This window comes from Parus major, chromosome 24, assembly GCF_001522545.3.
Source record: "Parus major isolate Abel chromosome 24, Parus_major1.1, whole genome shotgun sequence".
NCBI classification, from domain to species: domain Eukaryota; kingdom Metazoa; phylum Chordata; class Aves; order Passeriformes; family Paridae; genus Parus; species Parus major.
The window spans coordinates 5,094,839-5,111,642 of NC_031792.1; the positions used below are offsets into that span (position 1 = coordinate 5,094,839).

General features: G+C 56.6%; 4 protein-coding genes across 4 annotated transcripts; 1 reads left to right on the forward strand and 3 right to left on the reverse strand.

The window, feature by feature from the left end:
* Positions 1–2,687, reverse strand: NRGN (neurogranin). The gene is made up of 2 exons (XM_015649843.2): positions 2,506–2,687; positions 1–235 (listed from the first exon to the last, which is right to left on the reverse strand). The coding sequence occupies exons 1-2, from the start codon at positions 2,518–2,520 to the stop codon at positions 29–31; spliced, it is 222 nt and encodes a 73-aa protein (XP_015505329.1). The 5' UTR covers positions 2,521–2,687; the 3' UTR covers positions 1–28.
* A 1,382-nt stretch (positions 2,688–4,069) lies between these two features.
* Positions 4,070–7,124, reverse strand: SPA17 (sperm autoantigenic protein 17). Its single transcript, XM_015649842.2, has 3 exons — positions 6,534–7,124; positions 6,077–6,147; positions 4,070–5,941 (listed from the first exon to the last, which is right to left on the reverse strand). The coding sequence occupies exons 1-3, from the start codon at positions 6,685–6,687 to the stop codon at positions 5,867–5,869; spliced, it is 300 nt and encodes a 99-aa protein (XP_015505328.1). The 5' UTR covers positions 6,688–7,124; the 3' UTR covers positions 4,070–5,866.
* A 24-nt stretch (positions 7,125–7,148) lies between these two features.
* SIAE (sialic acid acetylesterase) lies at positions 7,149–12,975 on the forward strand. Its single transcript, XM_015649834.3, has 10 exons — positions 7,149–7,408; positions 9,047–9,211; positions 10,258–10,421; positions 10,505–10,643; positions 10,728–10,911; positions 11,191–11,300; positions 11,385–11,518; positions 11,685–11,839; positions 11,919–12,114; positions 12,190–12,975. Exons 1-10 carry the CDS (start codon positions 7,357–7,359, stop codon positions 12,469–12,471), a joined length of 1,581 nt encoding a protein of 526 aa, XP_015505320.1. The 5' UTR covers positions 7,149–7,356; the 3' UTR covers positions 12,472–12,975.
* A 52-nt stretch (positions 12,976–13,027) lies between these two features.
* Positions 13,028–16,418, reverse strand: PANX3 (pannexin 3). Its single transcript, XM_015649838.3, has 5 exons — positions 16,058–16,418; positions 15,250–15,392; positions 14,936–15,150; positions 14,158–14,822; positions 13,028–13,336 (listed from the first exon to the last, which is right to left on the reverse strand). Exons 1-5 carry the CDS (start codon positions 16,236–16,238, stop codon positions 13,275–13,277), a joined length of 1,266 nt encoding a protein of 421 aa, XP_015505324.1. The 5' UTR covers positions 16,239–16,418; the 3' UTR covers positions 13,028–13,274.
* Positions 16,419–16,804: the final 386 nt, after the last annotated feature.

Genomic DNA, 16,804 nt, shown 5'->3' on the forward strand with positions numbered 1-16,804 from the left:
GGGGAAAGAAGTGGGATTTGGGAAGTACCTAGTCGCCGTTGCGGAGGTCGCCGCCGCGGGTGCTGTTGGCGCACTCGGCGTCCTTGGTTTTCCGATCAATCTCGCCCCCTTTGATCTTCTTGCGGGTCATATGGCCACGGAAACTAGCCTGGATCTTGGCAGCTGCCGCGTTGGCATCAGGATCGTCCAAAGGGATGTCCAGGATGTCCTCGTCCAGCTTTGTGCAGGCTCCCTCCTGACGGTGGCAATGGCAGGGTTACAGCTGGTGGGACCTGACACAGCGCAGCCCCCTCCCCAGATGAATCCATTCAAGAAGGTCTTAAATGAGCCCCTGTTCTAAAAATTTGGGGGGGGGGGTGCTAAAAATCAGGTTTAGTCATTAAAAATTTGGCTCCTTTCCTAAAAGTCAGGGTCCTGGGTAAATGGCAAAGCTGCAGGTGGGGAAGATGCTTCACCTCCTGCTCATCCCTAAATCCCACCCTGGACCACACGGCTGTAGGAAGCCAGACTCCAGCCAGGGCTATGATGCAGGGAGAGCAGAATCCATGGGAGCAGAGGATGGGTTCTGAGGGGTATTTTTGGCACGGGGCTGGGGGCCATCCTGCACAAAATGAGCTGGTCATGCCTCAGTTTCCCCTTCCCTCGTAGCCTGTTGCATCCTCCTGCATCCCTCCTCAGGGCTTTGGTTGAAAACATCAGGAAATTTGGGAAAGGAGTGATGCCAGAAGGGAGGAAAAGCCCCAGCAAGGACAAATCACTGTAACCCATTCCCCTCCTGCCACATCCCACCAGAGCAGTTGGACTCAGCACCAAGTTCAACGGGGGAAAAAACAAACAAACAAAGGGAAAATGAAATGAGGTGGAAATGAGCTGGCATTGGATGATCCAGTGCCAGCAGCTGTGGGGGTGAGCCTTTGTTTTGCCCCAGAAGCGCTTGAAAGGACTTAAAGGAGTTTTGGGGGCTTATTTGGAAGCTGTAGATTTGAGGGGGGAGGAAGCTCATCCTGTCAGAGCATGCCACGGCTCCACGAAGTTGCTCGGGTTGTTTTACCGTTGTGAAAGGTGAGGATGGGTCCAGGGTGGAAATGATATGTCCAGGGTGGAAATGCTATAGCCAGGGGTGGAAATCCTATAGCCAAGGGAGAAATCCTATAGCCAGGGGAAGGAAATCCTATATCTAGGAAAGAAAGCCTATATTCAAGGGAGAAATCCTATATATGCAGAGGTGGGGGAGAACAACCTATATCCAGGGGAGAAATCCTATATACAGGTGGGAGAAACCTATATCCAGGGGAGAAATACTATATCTGGAGAAGAGAATCCTATAGTCAAGGGAGAAAACCTATACATGGAGGGGCATATCCTATATCCAGGCAAGAAATCCTATATCCAAGAGAGAAATCCTATATTAGGAGACAGGAAATCCTATATCCAGGGAAGAAATACCATATACAGGTGGAGGAAATCTATATATGTGGGGGCATTTCCTCTATCCAAGGGATAAATCCTATATTCAGGGAAGAAATCCTACATACAGGTGGCGGAAACCTATATCCAAGTTGAGAAATCATGTATATAGGTAGGAAAAACACCTTTTCAGGAGAAAAAAAATCCTATATCCGGGGGAGACATCCTATATTCAGGGGAGAAAACCCATAAACAGGGGGCCATATCCTATATCGACAGGAGAAATCCTATATCCAATGGAAAAACACCATATCCGTGGGGTGAAAACCTCTATGCAGCTTATTAAAACTTGTATCTAGGCGAGAAATTCTATATTCGGGAGAAATCCTATATATGAGGGGAAAAGTCCTATACATAGGCGAGAAATCCTATATCCAGGCAGGATAAATCCTATATCCAGGGTGGGCTTTGCCTCTCTGGAGGTGCCCAGGATGAAAGATGGGGGCTTTTTCCTGTGCTGCTGTCTTAGCAAGAGGGGGAAAATGGGGGAAAAAAGTGGGGAAAGGGAAAAAAAAAAGAGAAAGAAGGGGGGGAAGGGGGAAAAGGCAGGAAAAGTCAGAGGATCAGGGAGAAAGGGGAGAAGGATGTGGGTTTTTCCCCAAGCCGGCTGGTGGCCAGGAGGGAGGGGAGCTCACCCTGGGGTGAGGAGAGAGGGGTGCAACCCCAATGAAGCCCTTTATCCATACGCAACCCCGATCCCACCTGTAGAGCAATTGTGGGATGGGGGGAAGAAAAAGCCAAATAAAAGCTGGATTCGAGGACAGGGGTTTTTCCTCAGTGGGCTGCGGGGTGCAGGATGCTGGCCGCGCTGTGGCCCCGCTGGGATGGATTCCGAAGTGGGGATTTGGGGGGGCTGGGGGGGGAAGAAGGGCCCGGGGGGCTGCAGCAGCGCTGGCGGGGTCGCGGAGCCGGGTGAGCTCCTGGTGGGTGCAGCCCCCCCCGCCCCCACCACCCCGGAGCCCCCGGCCGCCCCCAGCCCGGAGCAGCAATAATGGATGAAAAGCAGGAGCTGGGGGGATCGGGGGAAGGGGGACCTACATTGCAGCAGTCCATGGCGGAGGGCGGGTGGGCGGCCAGCGGCGGGCGAGGGGCTCCGGCAGGATCTCGCTTCCCCGGCAGCTCTCCCGGCGCAGGTGGCAAGTTGAGCGGAGCCGCTTGCCTACGTAATGCGCTTTCCTCCGGGCGAGCCTATCAGCCCGACACCCCTGCCAGGCTTTTGGGGGGGAAGGAGGGGTGCCTTATTTTTTTTTCCTCCCTTTCTCCTCTTTCTTTTTTTTTTTTTTTTTTTTTTTTTTGATTTTTTTTTTTTTTTATTTTCCCTCCTCCAATTTTATTTCGCAGCCTCCAACTCCCTCCTAACACTTAAAGGAGCCGGCAGCTCGCCTTGGAGTTTTGTGGAACACAACATCACATGCAGAGGATGAGAGCAAAGATGTGATGAGCCTTGCCTTTGGCATGGAGGGTTTTTTGGGAGGCAAAGCTTCAGCAAATGGGGTTAATGGGTTCATTTTGGGGGGTAAATGACCCACAGTGATGCTGGAGGTAGGTTTTGCCCCCTGGCCTGGTTTGCATGGGGGGAAAAAAACCTTCTCGACCTACTTAGGACTTGGTCCTGAAGAAGGGTGAGGATGAGGGTGGCAAGGATGAAGATGATGAGGAAGAGTGGGCATGGTGGGACACAGCATCCCAGCAAGCACCCGCAGAACCCCGGGGTTGATGTGCCCAGCTGCAGGCTCCAAGCAGAGGAATGGGCTCCGCTTTGGGAGCCTGGGGGTCCCTTCCCCACTCACAGAAGCATCTGAGCCCCCAACATTTGGGGTGTTCTCCAACCAGACCTGCAGTCCCAGCCACTTTCACAGCCTTTGGCGCTCCTTGCAGACCCTGCTGCCGCCCCTGGACTGTGCTGAGGTGCTGGGACTGCCAGGGTGAGCTGGGGCACCCCGGGAATCAGGAGGGACCCCCAGGGCAGTGCGGGGGGCTGCAGCCCACAGCCCCCCCATCGCCTGCCTCGCTCGCCTCTAATCCGGGTTTGGGAGTTGCTAAGCAACTGCATAAATCGCCCGTGGGCTCCGCGCCGATGCTGCTCCAGCCAGCCCCCAAAACACAGCGTGGCCCCCCCAGGGTGGGCACCAGCACCCCCCGACCCACCTGCACACTCGGGCCCCACTGGCTCTCCCTGGCCAAGTTTGCTCTCAAGAGTCATCTGCTTGGGGGCCTGGTGGCACTGACCTTCCTCTTTGCCACCACCACCACCACCATCATCATCATCATCCCTGTTAGCATCCCTGTCCCACTGACATCACTGTTTCTGGCACTGGAATGGGCACTGTCCCCACTGCTGCCACCAGCCCTGTCCCCATCCCTGACTTCATCCCCATCACCTCCACCATCTTCTCCATCCCTACCACTGTCCCTGTCCCCATCTCTATCACCATCCCTGTCATGACTTCCATTCCACTTCTTGCCCCCATCTTCTTCATAATGCCAATCCCTGCCCTCATTCCCAGCTTCAACCTCATCTCTGTCCCTCTCCCTGTCCCCATCCCCATCATCACCCTCATCCCTGGCCCTGTCCCCTGCCACATCACCTTCCTTGTTCCCATTCCCATCCCATCTCCATCTCCTTCTCTAAGGCCGCTCCTGCTGGGCGCAGGTGGGGGCACCTCTTGTCCCCTGACGCCCCACTCCCCATCCCAGGCACATCCCACCACCTGCCACCTCCCTCAACTGCTTCACCCACACTTAGAGATTGATGGGGGTCACCCCTGCCCCAGCACCATCCAAGCACCCAAATTCCCCCTTGGGAAATGCTCCCAAGCATCCCTCAAATTCCCCGGAGCCACTTTTCCATCATCACTTCTTCCCACCAGCACACCAGGGTGGGGGGGTGGGGATGGGAATAGCTCTGCTCCAGAAAACCCCGCTCCAGCTTCCCGGAGAAGCCTTGGCAGCTCTTCTGGGATTTTTGATGGGAAGAGATCCTTTTCCCTGGATTTTAGACCCTCCAGATCCATCACTGCCTGCTTCAAAGAGAGAAGACGGGGTGTTTTGGGCCAGTTAAGTGGGAAGGGCTTTCGGGGTGACTCATCTGTCATGGATCTGAGAAGTTAGCCCCAAAATTAGGATTAGTCCCTCAATTAGCCCCCAAAATCTGCTCCATCCGTGGCACCCGGGTCCTGGCAGAGCCGCCAAGCGCCGCCGTCTCCCGCAGGCTGTGGCTGCGGAGGAGGGACGCGAAATGCCAGAACATTTCTAATCATTAATGGCGGGTTTTGAGCCTGTTCCAGGCTCTGCATTTTTCCTCTTTGGACCCCTTCATCTGGATGATGCTTTTTCAGGTGCTCCAGCACCTCCAAAACTTGAATTCCAAGGAAACAACTCAGATTTTGGGAGGGGAGAATGGGGAGTGCAGCTGGCGAGACCTGCTGAGAACGTCCCGCCGTCATGATTTGAGATGGTGGCACCGAGGTGGTAAAAAATCCTTTAAAAAAAGGGGAAAAAATCCTTAAAAGAAAAGGGAATTGGATGCTGGAATGATGCCCTGGGCGGGCAGTGTTGCCGGCTGCCGAAGCAGGAGCCGGCAGCCGGTGAGGCGGTGCTGGAAGGGGGGGTCAAGACGTAGCTGGTTGGCATCAGCCCCGGCACGGGGTCCCCGCCAGCTTTTTTTCCCCCATCCCTCCTTCCTGTTTTTCCCGGGGGAGCCGCTGTCATGCCCCGTGCCGTGGGCGAGCACCACATATGGCGATGGAAAACAGGAAAGAGGGGGTAAAAACGGGGTGAGCATGGATGGGGGGGTTCAGGCCTCTCCAAAAATAGAGCAGCCGGCTTTGATGCAAACCCCATGTTTTGGGGGGCATTTTGAAACCACTCTGTGTGGGAAAATATGAATTTCACAGGTAGGAATAGGACTGGCGAGCCCTTGCGTGCACCCCAAAATTTCATTGAGGTATCTCAGCTTATGGGGGGGGGTAGAAGAGGAGCAATGTCACATCATTCCTTCATGCTGGGATGTTATGAAGTTTCTTCCAACCTCCAGGGATGCAGGGGCCTAAATATAGAGGCTAAAAATATCATCCCGTGCTCAGCTCAGCCCCAAACCCAGGATTTTTCGGGGAGAAATCTCAGGTGATCGGCGCTAATAACGGCGGGGACCTCGTTAATAAAATTCCTAATTAAAACAGCACCGCAGGGGCGGGATGGGAGTGCAGCACCGACCCACGGGAAAAGGGCAGGAGCCAGGGGAGGACCAACAGGGTTTTTTTAGTTTTGGGGTTGGACAGTGAGAAATGGGGGATTTGGGGCAAGTGCTGCAGTTGCATCTCCAGAGACATGTCCCAGTTCATGAGGGTTACGGGGACATGCTCCCCTTTGGCTCCTCTCCACGCATTTTGGGGCGGATTCACGGTGATCTGGAGCTGTGCATGCTGCCTGCTCCCCCTGGTGCTGCCTGCTGCCCCTCCGTGTCCTTGGCCTCCTTCAGGTCCCAGAGGAAAGAAGAAAATTTAGATGATGTGGCACAAGGGTGGCAGGGACAGTGTGGGAGCAGGGACACAGTGCAGCTCTTGGCACCTCAGATTCTCTGGAGGGCCTGGAGTGGAGGGCAGCCTACCTGGGAAGGGGGCCAGGTGAGACGGTCGTCCTCCAGCATGGCTCCCCACGCCACCGGGTCAATGCCACCAGCTGGGGAAGGAGGAGGCTTGATGCCACATGCAATAGGCACCGGGTACCATGGGTGGTGGGCACGTGGGACAGGTACAACATCCCTGGTGAAGGCACAAACTGATGGCCTGATTGCCATAGGTGGTGGACATCTGGGACAGGCACAAGGCCATGGGCAATGGGCACAAGGGACATGTTTGGTGCCCTGGGTGATAGGCACACAGGAGAGCCCTGATGCTGTACATGGTGGGCACATGTGGCAGGACAGACACCCTGGGCAAGGGACATGTGGGGCAGGACTGATGCTCTGGTGATGGGCAGATGCAGAAGGCAGGGTAGATAATGCAGCCTGCCCGGGGAAGCAGGGGATGGCAGTGTGGGGGTGGGTGCTGGGCAAGGCCACTCACCCTCTCTCTGCTCCAGCAGCTTTTGGAAGTGCTGAGCTGCAAAGGCCACCACGTTGGTGGGCTGCTCCCGCAGCACTTCCCGTGCCAGCCCCTCCAGCAGGTTCCGGAAGCCGGCGGGCACCCTCATGGTGGTGTTGGAGGAGGCGATGGACATGGTCGCTTCTCCCGGACCCAGTGCAGCGGCAGAGCCCGAGATTAACCGCAGCCCACAGTCCCCGGTGCCACCGGGCAGCGCCGGGGCTCGAACCCGCAGACACACGTCTGAGGGGGCCAGAGCCGCCGCTAGGGGGCGACACTCTCCCTGGCCGCCGCGTGCGCGCGCGACCGCCTCTCGCTGCGCGCGCGGCCCCGGCCCGGGCGGGGAGAGCGGGGGCGGGGGGGCCGCGGTTCCCCCCGCGGTGTGCCCCGGCTCCCTGCCCCGGTGTGCCCCGGCTTCCTCCACCGCAGCCCCGCAACCCTCGGCGCCGCGCTCCCGCTTTCCCCTCGGCCTCTCCCGTCAGACCCGAACCGGGCCGCGCCGGCGCCTCAGGCCGTGCTGCGGACGCCGTCGCCTGGCAACCGCCCCCCCACGGGCGGCGCGTGCTCAGACCACGCCCCCGCGCGCTGGGCCCGCCTGCGGGGCGGGGCTACCGAGGGCACCGGAGGGTACCGGGGGTGTCGGGCTACTGGAGACTACCGGGGTTACCGGGGGCACCGGAGGGTACTGGAAGTACCTGGGTACCGGAGGGTACCGGGAGGCACCGGAGGGTACCGGGAACGGTACCGAGGGGTACCGGGGAGTAGCGGCGGTCCCGAAGCCCTCGCAGCCCGTTGTGGCCCCAGGATGGCGGCGTGGGCGCTGCTGGCGCTGCTGGCTCTGGCTCCGGCGGCCGCAGGTAAAGGGCCGGGGAGGGCCAACCTCCGAGCCAGCCCCGCGGGCACCCTGTGCAGCCAGGCCCGGCAGCGGGGCCTCCCCCGGGCGGACCCACTCGGGGCACTTGGCATCACAGCAGCCCGGCCCCGATGCCCAAGGAATTCCCTAAGCCCTCCCGAGCACTGATTTTATGCCCTTTGCCCTTTGAACACTCCGAGCCTCCTATGTGCCTTGGCACTTCCCCAAGCCTGCTTTCCAGGTGCACCTCTTGGCACCTCCCGCAAACCCCCAGCCCCGCTTTGATACCCCGTGAACCCCAGACCCTCTTTGATGATGTTGGCACTGCTCTGAGCCCCACTTTGGGGCCCTTGGTGCCCTCCCAGCCCCACTTTGATGCCTTTGGCATCCTCTTTAGCCCAGTTTTGATGCCTTTGTTACCCCCCACCCATCTTCTACACTTTCTGCACCCCAAGCTCTGCTTCTATGCCCTCTGCACTCCCAGAGCCCCAGTTTGATGCTCTCTGCACACCCTGAGTCCCACTTTGGTACCCGTGGCATCTCCTCAAGCCCCAGTTCAATGCCCTTCACATTCTCTGAGTCCCACTTTGAGACCCTTCACACCCCCAGCCCCTCCCCAACGCCCTTGGCCCGGCAGTGCTGCCGTGGGATGATGCTTTACGTAAGGTGGGAGCCGCATGCGGCTCCTTGGTGGTGTCTCGTGGGCTCTCCTCCCTTCCCTCCTCCCTTCTTCTTCCCTTCCCTCCTCCCAGCTGCTTTTTATAGCCTCCACTCTTCCCTGGCGTCTCAGTTTTAATTTTTTTTTTTCTCCTCCGACTTGTTTTTTATATAACTCCCAGAGCCTCGTGGCATGAGGCAGTGGGACCAGCGATGCAGCTGACTCCTGAGGGGCCAAGGATGTTGTTCCTTTTTCCTTTTTCCTTTTTCCTTTTTCCTTTTTCCTTTTTCCTTTCCTCTCCTCTCCTCTCCTCTCCTCTCCTCTCCTCCCCTTTCCTCCCCTTTCCTCTTTCCCCCTTCTCCTTTCCCCTTTCCCCCTTCTCCTTTCTCCTTTCCCTTCCAAAACCCAGCCTAGGCTGAGGTGCAGAGGAGATGAGGTTCCTCGAGCTCTGATTTGGTCACTGGGGTTCTCTGCCCAGATCACCCCTCACACATTGCTCCTGACCCCCTTTACAAACATAATTTTCTTTTCACACTGCAAAAATGAGACTTTTGGAGTTGCCAGGACTGAGCCTTCTGCTTCTGTCCCTACTGAAGCTGCCTTTGCCAGTGCTGCACACCTGATGTTTTCCATCCCACCCCTTGACAAACTTTTTTCCAAGGGAAAAAATATATCAGAACATTCATTAGCAAGGCTGGGCTGGGAGAGACACTCCCATGCTGCTATTAGAGGAATTTTTACCAAAATCTCTATCCAAATCCGTGTAATACAAGATGTAACATGCTCCCTGTGCTTTGGGAAGTGAATTCCCTCCTGTGGACTTTAAATTCTCCCTCTTCCTCATCTCTGTGATGATTTTCACCACCTTAAAGCTGACCAGGAAGCTGTAAATTAAGTGGGATCTCATAATCTGTATTGAAGAGGGGGTCAGAGGCCATGCTGAGGGTATTTTTCTCTCGGAGCTGATGTTTGCACTGATTCCAGGGGGACTGCTCAGCTTTGCCTCCTACTATGGTGACCACATGGTGCTGCAGAAGAAGCCGTCAGGGGCTGTGGTGTGGGGCCACGGGAAGCTGGGGGCCGTGGTGACTGTCACTCTCTCAGGGGCCAGTGGCCTTGTCATCATGAAGAAAACAGCACAGGTTAAAGGTCAGTCCCAGATTTTGATTAGAAACCAGGGCCAGTGGTTTTGGTGGCCAAAGAACTTGTCTGAGCCAAAATGAGAACTCTCAGGGGTGAGACAGGGTTTGGCACTACCCCTGTGTTTGTCACACCGCTGCCCTGGGGTTGCAGAGGTGCTGGTGACATCTCCAGCTCGTGCTTTTCCCTCTCCAGGAGACCTGGGGGGGTTCAGCCATTCCCCTCCCCAGCAGTGCCAGCCTTTGCTCACTTTGGTTCCCAGCAGCAGATCCCGTGGGCGCCCAGCGGGAGCCGAGCTGCTGCTGGAGTGGGTGGCACCACACAGGCTGGAGCCGAGCGATGAGGCTCTGGAGGGGAGAAGGGGAATTTAGCTTCTCTCCCTGTCTAAACCAGAATCACCAGAGCACTCCCAGCTTCTTTTTCAATCTGTGCCCCCTTGGAGGATCCTATGGGATCTGTAAGCCCTGAAGGATGTTTTCTGTGCAAGCAGGGCCTTCCTGGAGCTGGGAGGGGTCAGGGGCCCCTCAGATCCCAGCTATATCCCTGCCTGAAGAGTTGGGAGGGAGCTCATCACCTTTGGAGGGTAAAAGTGCTGCCCTAGGGCACCTCCATAAGATGAAGAGCCTGGAGGTGTCTTGTGGGAGAGCAGTGATCCTGGAGATCTGCAGGATCCAGCCAGAAAATCCACGCTAAGCTCCAGCAGAATATCTTTACGCTTCGATTTGGCGCCTCTAAAATTAGCCAGAGACATCTCAGTGTCACACACACCAAGCTGCTCCTGTAATCCCAGTTCCTCCCAGCAGCTTCTGCTCTGACACACATTTGTTTTCCAGGTTTTCTTTTTTAACCCCTAAATTCCTGCAGGAGAAAGGTCCCTCTAATGCCAGAGAGCTTCTGAAATCCCTTTCCCCAACCTGTCTCTGTGGTGGGGAAGCTTTTTCCTGTTGCTTGTCCTTCCCCACTGGTTGGTTGCTGCTCGTCCAACATCCTGGTGAAGGTCTTGAGGCCTTCAGAAGGGTGTTTGGAGATAAGCACCATGCTCTCTCTTCTTCCAGGACCATCTGGGACTTGGACAGCTGTCCTAGACCCAATGGATCAGGGCGGTCCCTATGCACTGACGGCTGAGCAGGGCTTGGAGAACGTGACACTGCGGGACATCTACTTTGGAGATGTGTGGCTTTGCAGTGGACAGAGCAACATGGCAATGACAGTCCTGCAGGTAGGGCCCCACAGCACAGATCAGCTGGGACCAGGTAGGGATCAGGCAGGGAAGTGCTTTGCATGCTCTTGGCCCTTCTTCAGGTGGCCAATGCCAGCCAGGAGCTCGCCGCTGCTGCTCGCTATCCCTATGTCCGTATCTTTGCTGCGGCGCTTGCCCTCTCTGACGTGGAGCTGGAGGACCTGGAGCAGGTTGACTTGCCATGGTCCATTCCAACAGCTGGTGAGTGCAATGTGCCACCAAAAGAGAGCTTGGAAATGGCTTTTTCCCACTGTTTCCCTTTGCAGCCTGCTGTTTCTTGAGCAGAAAACCTGGGCCACGGGAATTTCACCTACTTCTCTGCTGTGTGCTGGCTGTTGGGGCGTTCCCTGTATGAGGCTCTGGGGTCCCCCATCGGGCTGGTGGAGGTAGCCTGGGGGGGGACCCCCATCGAGGCCTGGTCCTCCCGCCGGGTTCTGCAGGCGTGTGGGCTCCCAGAGGACACAGAGAGGTGAGAGAAGGTGCTGTGGAAACACCTTCTGCCCCATACCATGCTGCTTTTGGAGAGCATCCTCATCCCTTCACACCCCACCTCCTCTCCTGGAGCCTCACAGCCCCCTCTATGCATCATTATGGATAAAAATCTGTCTCATGCCAAGGGTGTAAGGCACATCTGGGTGGGTAAAAGGGGCAGGGAGGCACCCCAGATCTCCCTTTGGTATAGTGCTTGCTTTAACCCAAAGCCTCTCTTGTGTTTTGCACCCCCATTAAACCCAGCTTTGTCTTTCAGCACTTCCCCACATCAGCATCTCTCTGGCCCACAAAAGCCCTCCGTGCTCTGGAATGCCATGATACACCCGCTGCTCAACATGACCCTGCGTGGTGTCGCTTGGTACCAGGGTGAGCCTCCATTTCTGTCCCCTGGGGTGGAGCAGCCCCCACTATCCCACCGAGCTCTCACCAGCCCTTCTTTTTGGGGGACAGGTGAGGCCAATACCTTCCTGAACACAGACCAGTACAACTGCACCTTCCCTGCACTCATCGCCGACTGGCGCCAGGCATTCCACACTGGATCAGCCGGACAGACAGAGCCACTTCTCCCCTTTGGCTTCGTGCAGGTGGGGGTGGAGGGGTGGAGGCAGGACCCCCGTTGTCCTGGGGGGATGCCCAGGGAGAGGACACTGTAAACACATGGACACATCCCCTCAAATGCTGAAAATCCCAAGCAGTGACCAGCCAGTTTTGGGATGTGAGCCATTCCCCCATTTCCCCTGTGCCTCGCAGCTGTCCACCTACCGCCGTCGGAGTGCAGACGACAGCTTTGCCCGGCTCCGCTGGCACCAAACTGCTGACCTGGGGGTTGTTCCCAATGCCAGGATGCCCAGAACTTTCATGGCCGTAGCCATGGATCTGGGTGATGAGCACTCTCCCTATGGCAGGTGAGTCCTGGGCTGGGGTGAAGGTGTAGGGATGGAGTGTTTGGGCACCAGCCCCATCTTCCCTCCTCTTCCTGGGCAGTATCCACCCCCGGGACAAGCAGAATGTGGCGCACCGACTGCTGCTGGGTGCCAGGGCTGTGGCTTATGGGGACAAGGACCTCGTGTTCCAGGGCCCCTATCCCACCCGGGCTATCCTGGAGGTGACCACGGGGCTGCTGAATGTCACCTACAGCCAGGAGCTCATCTGCCGTCAGAGGGATGCACAGGCATTTGAGGTGAGGAGTGAGATACCCTCTCCAAAGAGCTGTGAAATGGAAGGCAGCACTGATGGGGGTTTCTCCTCTCCCCAGGTGTGCTGCTCCAGCCAGGCATCCCCGTGCCAGTGGCTGCTGGCACCAGTGGTGGCAGTTGGGTCCCGCACGGTGACGCTGGCCCTGAGTGGCTGCAGGACGCTGCTGCTGGGCCTGCGCTATGCCTGGGCTGAGTGGCCCTGTGAGTACCAGGCCTGCCCCCTCTACAACCCCCAGGGGCTGCCTGCACCCCCCTTCCTGCTGAACACCCTCCCTGCAGGGAATGCTGCTGGAGGGAGGGAGCTGCTGCTCATTCCTAGTTCCAGGTTCCCTCTGAATTAGGAAGATGAGTGAGCTCAGGCCTCTGGCAGAGCACTCATGGCTCCTGGCACTGTCCCTTCCCAAACCAGGGAATCAGAGGCTTCATTACTACCTTATTAATTAAGCAACTTTTCAGCTCCTCTGCAGACTCAAGCCAAGGCTATGGGGTGGGGGAAGGGGAAAAAGACAATTTACAATTATATATATGAAAAATTATGTAAGGAATAGCAGCAGGACTCACCAATGGGAGCTGAACCCTGCACTGCTGCTCCCTTGCCCATGGAGCTGGTTCTGGCCCCCCCAGACACCCCATTTCTCTGGGCATGGACTGCTGATCCCCAGGGTAGGGTACTGACAGGATCCAGGGATCAGCTTCCAGCTGCAGCGTGGAGAGGGGGAGAGAGGAGCTCTGCTAAAAAAACACAGCCAAACATTAAGGCTGGGCTGGGACAGGGAGCTGTGGAGGGCTGCAAGTGCCTTCCACTTCCCTCTCTTAATAAAGAGTTAATAAACCACCTCATTTTATTCCTGAATCCCTTTTTTCTTTCAGAGGAGCATTCCTAATCCTTCATTCCCCACCTCTTGCCATAAGAGCGAGGAAATCTGTGTGGAAGAGGCACAGCATGGCACCCAGCACTTAGAATAAGAGACCCGAGAGGTTCTGCACAAAACATGGATTGTTTAACCCTTTTTTGCTGGACAAATGTACATAAGAAGGGAAAGGCCAGGTGCAGGAGGTGCAGGTGGGTTCAGCCTGGCTGCTTCAGAACAGCTGTGTCAGAAAAGTGGCTCCTGGGATCACAGGATCCCTGCCTGCTTCTGGGTCAGGCAGAGCCGAGCGAGTCCCGTGAGCCTTTTCCCATCGTTTCCACTCCAGGCTTTGGTTCTAGACAAGGGGGGAAGAGCAGGCAGTTAATTAGCTGGGCAACGGCAGACAAGGATCTGGGCTTTTTCCAGCACCAAGTAACTGGCCCAGGAGCCAGCTGTGCTGGCCCTGGGTTGCCATGGTAACGAGGATGCAGAATGCAGCTCAGTCTGTGGATTTTTTTAAAGCATAATTCAGACTGTGTGTTCAGGGCCAGGAATGAAGCCCAGGCCTCTCAGCTCCTACCTGTGGGGCTGGGCTGTCTCACACAGCCTGCAAACCACTTGCCATGGGTGCCAGGAGTCCCTGTGAGACCCCAAAGGAGGCATCCAGCTCCCCAAAACCCAAAGCACATGGGAGAGGGAGCAGTGCAGATCCTGGGAATGTGGCTCTATCTTGGAACCCATCTCCATATCCACACACAACCCCACTCTGCCCACCAGTGCCATGCGAACAGGAGAATGGGGTGGGCATGGCATCCTTGGCATCATCATCCCAGGATTTAAAACTCCCAACTCCACTCCCAGCAGGATGAGCTGCCAAAAACAGGGACCCTCCCAGCCCCGCAGTTTGCCCAGAGCTTGGATTTAAGCAGCAATCTCTTGGCTTGCTGTTCCTATAGCAACCCCTGCCCACACCTTGGATCACAGTAGCATCACACCCTGGATGCCAGAACCCCTTTCAGGATTTGTCAGCCCTCACAGTGACCCCCAGCTATGCCCCAAACACCTTAAGGTCATAGCAAAAAATTTTGGGTGGTCCAGACACATTTTGAGGGTGGGATCTTATGGTGTGGGAGCCAAGAGAAGAGGGAAGAAGTTGTCTCTACCCAAAAAGCCTACCTAGGGCCGCTCCGTTGGAGAGCGCTGTACTGCCTTCGGCCCCGGGGGTGCAAGCTTGGTGTTTGGGCTTGGTGGTCTCCAGCCCAGCCAGCAGTGTCATGAAATCGATGACAGTATCGATGTCCTCCTTGTTGGCAGTGGCTTCCCTCAGGGCGCTGACGGCGTTGAGGCGGCTGAAGGAGGTCAGCTCAGAGATGTTGGCGCGGAGGAAGAGGAGGATGACGTTGAGATCGTTGAGGGGACAGGTGAGCATCCTGCGACTGAGCAGGTCAAAGGCAGGCAGCATCTCATAGACAGAGAGCAGTCCCTTGTCCCACTGGCAGAGCTGCAGGGCATTGTAGATGACAACAGGGATGAGGAGGACATAGACACTGCCCACTGAGAGGCTGATGAGCTGGAACACGGAGAAGAAGACCAGCTTGCAAGGGATGAGCGGAGGGATGTGTGGCTCCTCCTGGAGCAGCCCCGTTTTGATGGAGCAGCTGAACTCATCCTGGAAGAAGATGTTAAGGTGGAGAAAGACCAGGTAGAGGCAGGTGGCAGCCAGGAACAGGAGCAGCAGCAGGTTCCGCAGGATGTAGATGAACACCAGGGCATGGGAACGTTGCTTGCAGGTCAGGTACCGCTCCAGCAATGGGAACTCGAAATACCTCTCCCGACGGGCCCTGGGGTGGAGAGACACAGGGGGAGTGAGAGCCACCCCCCATTTTACCCACATCCACCCTGGGTGCAGCCACAGTGCCACTCCAAGGGCCACGTTGACCTGGCCCTGTCTCACCTCTCATACTCCTCCCAGAATTGCTCTGGCTCGGCACTGGCCTGCTGGACCTTCTTCATGTGCTGCACCAGGCGCACGGAGCGGTTGTAGGATTTATCCAGCTCGTCGATGATGAAGAGGAGGTCGCAGTGCAGGGCGGGGGCAGCAGCGTAACGCCACAGCAGGTACGGCAGGTACATCAGCACCGCCACCACCAGCAGAGAGTAGGGGAAGACCTGGGCAAAGAAGACGAATGGTTGTTGAGGATGTGGAATCACTTTTGCTGTGGACATCCAGATGGATGCAGGGGCACCCAGACATGACTTTAATCCTACCTTGAGAGCCCAGAGGGACTTGGTGATGGCACGTCCCTCGGCGTCGAAGCCATGGTGGATGAGGGAGTCCCAGCAAGCCGTGTCGGTGTAGGCGGACTGCTTCCCCGTGAAGTTGGTGGGAGAGAAGCAGCTGATCTGGGAGCCTGGGGTGAGGAGGAGGAGGAGAGCAAACCTCAGCCATGGAGGGTGGAGGAACACTCCAAAGCCACAAGCCAATGCCTTACAGGAGGATAATTACATCTTACTTTGACTCAAAAAAAGCCTTTTTCATGGTCATTTTGGAGCTGCTGTGTTTCTAGCGAGGACTTTTCCATCTCTTCCTAAACACAAACCCTTTGTGTGTAGTGGTGTGTACACAGTGCAGGGAATTATAGACTGACCAGTCAGGAACTGGAGTAAAACCAAATCCTCAGGGAGAGCAGCTGGATGTTGGCCGAGGCCAGATTTAGCCTGAGGTCACAACGCATCTCTCCATGCTGCTGGCACCCTCCTCCTCCTCTTCTTCCTCCTTGGAAACAAGCCCATGGCACCCAAAGGTGCTGGGCACAAGCAGCTGAGGGTGGGCATTGACTCAGTGCTGCTCCTGGGGTTAGCATGGCTGTTCCCAAGCTTTCCCAGTGAATTATGATCCATTAAAATCAATAAACACCCATGAGGCAGAACAGCTCCTAAAACTGGCCTTCCGGGCTGTTCCACTTCAGATCACAACACCATCAACATTACAAGGGGTTTACCACAACAACCAAACCACCACTGGTGATTGATTACCCAACAAGCTGAAGAACACATTGGAAAAGCCACAACTCACCAGCAGAGAACTCCCGGGCGAAAGCCAGTGAGACGAGGAAGAGGGGCAGCCCCACGGTGACAAACTTGAGCAGGCGATCGCTTGGCAGCTCCAGCCGCAAGCCCTTGGCTCGGGAGCTGCTGGGATCCGGGAGCAGAGCATCAGAGAGCATGTACTCGGCAGCCGTGTGCGACAGGGACATTTTGAAGTGAGGAAGAGACGCTGCCGAGGGCTGCCTGAGGTGTGACTGGCTCAAAGAGCGACTCTGCCGGGATGAGGAGTTCCTGCTGAGCGCTGTGTCCGGCAGCTGTGAACGACAGCTCAGACAGGGCGTTAAATCGCCTCGTAATTACAGGGGAAGCCTTTTCACAAGCAGAAATAGAAAAACCCACCCCGGCAGCCGCAGCAGTGAGCTGGGAAAGCAGCGGGCTGGGAAAGCAGCTTTCCTCCCTGACAGCATTCCTGCAGGGCAGCAATCCTGCCCGGCCGCAGCCGCTCCCGGCTCCCCGTGGTTTTATGTCCCTCTCTCATCAGCCAACAGATTTTTGGTGCTGTGGGCCGAGGGCATGGGGGTCCCCAGCTATTTTCAGCAGGGAGCCAGGGGACTGGGCCCTCCCACAGCAAGAAACCCCAGCCAGATACGTGGTGGTCCTGTGGGGTACAAAAAATCTCCAGCACCCTAACCAGAAAGAGGGGCCAGAGAACATCCAGCCCCAAGCTCCTCAGACAGGCCAGGAGACACCAAATGAGGTAATTTTGAAGCAAAAC

Excerpts from the sequence above, each read along its gene's own strand:
- SPA17 (XM_015649842.2), bottom strand. The coding sequence starts at position 6,687 with ATGTCCATCGCCTCCTCCAACACCACCATGAGGGTGCCCGCCGGCTTC. Across the intron at positions 6,148-6,533 it reads GCTGCTGGAGCAGAGAGAGG|CTGGTGGCATTGACCCGGTG; the intron begins GTGAGTGGCCTT and ends CTCCTTCCCCAG. Across the intron at positions 5,942-6,076 it reads TCACCTGGCCCCCTTCCCAG|GAGGCCAAGGACACGGAGGG; the intron begins GTAGGCTGCCCT and ends TGGGACCTGAAG.
- SIAE (XM_015649834.3), top strand. The coding sequence starts at position 7,357 with ATGGCGGCGTGGGCGCTGCTGGCGCTGCTGGCTCTGGCTCCGGCGGCC. Across the intron at positions 10,644-10,727 it reads ATGGTCCATTCCAACAGCTG|AAAACCTGGGCCACGGGAAT; the intron begins GTGAGTGCAATG and ends TTTCTTGAGCAG. Across the intron at positions 11,301-11,384 it reads TGGTGTCGCTTGGTACCAGG|GTGAGGCCAATACCTTCCTG; the intron begins GTGAGCCTCCAT and ends TTTGGGGGACAG.
- PANX3 (XM_015649838.3), bottom strand. The coding sequence starts at position 16,238 with ATGTCCCTGTCGCACACGGCTGCCGAGTACATGCTCTCTGATGCTCTG. Across the intron at positions 15,393-16,057 it reads CGCCCGGGAGTTCTCTGCTG|GCTCCCAGATCAGCTGCTTC; the intron begins GTGAGTTGTGGC and ends TCCTCACCCCAG. Across the intron at positions 15,151-15,249 it reads AGTCCCTCTGGGCTCTCAAG|GTCTTCCCCTACTCTCTGCT; the intron begins GTAGGATTAAAG and ends TTCTTTGCCCAG.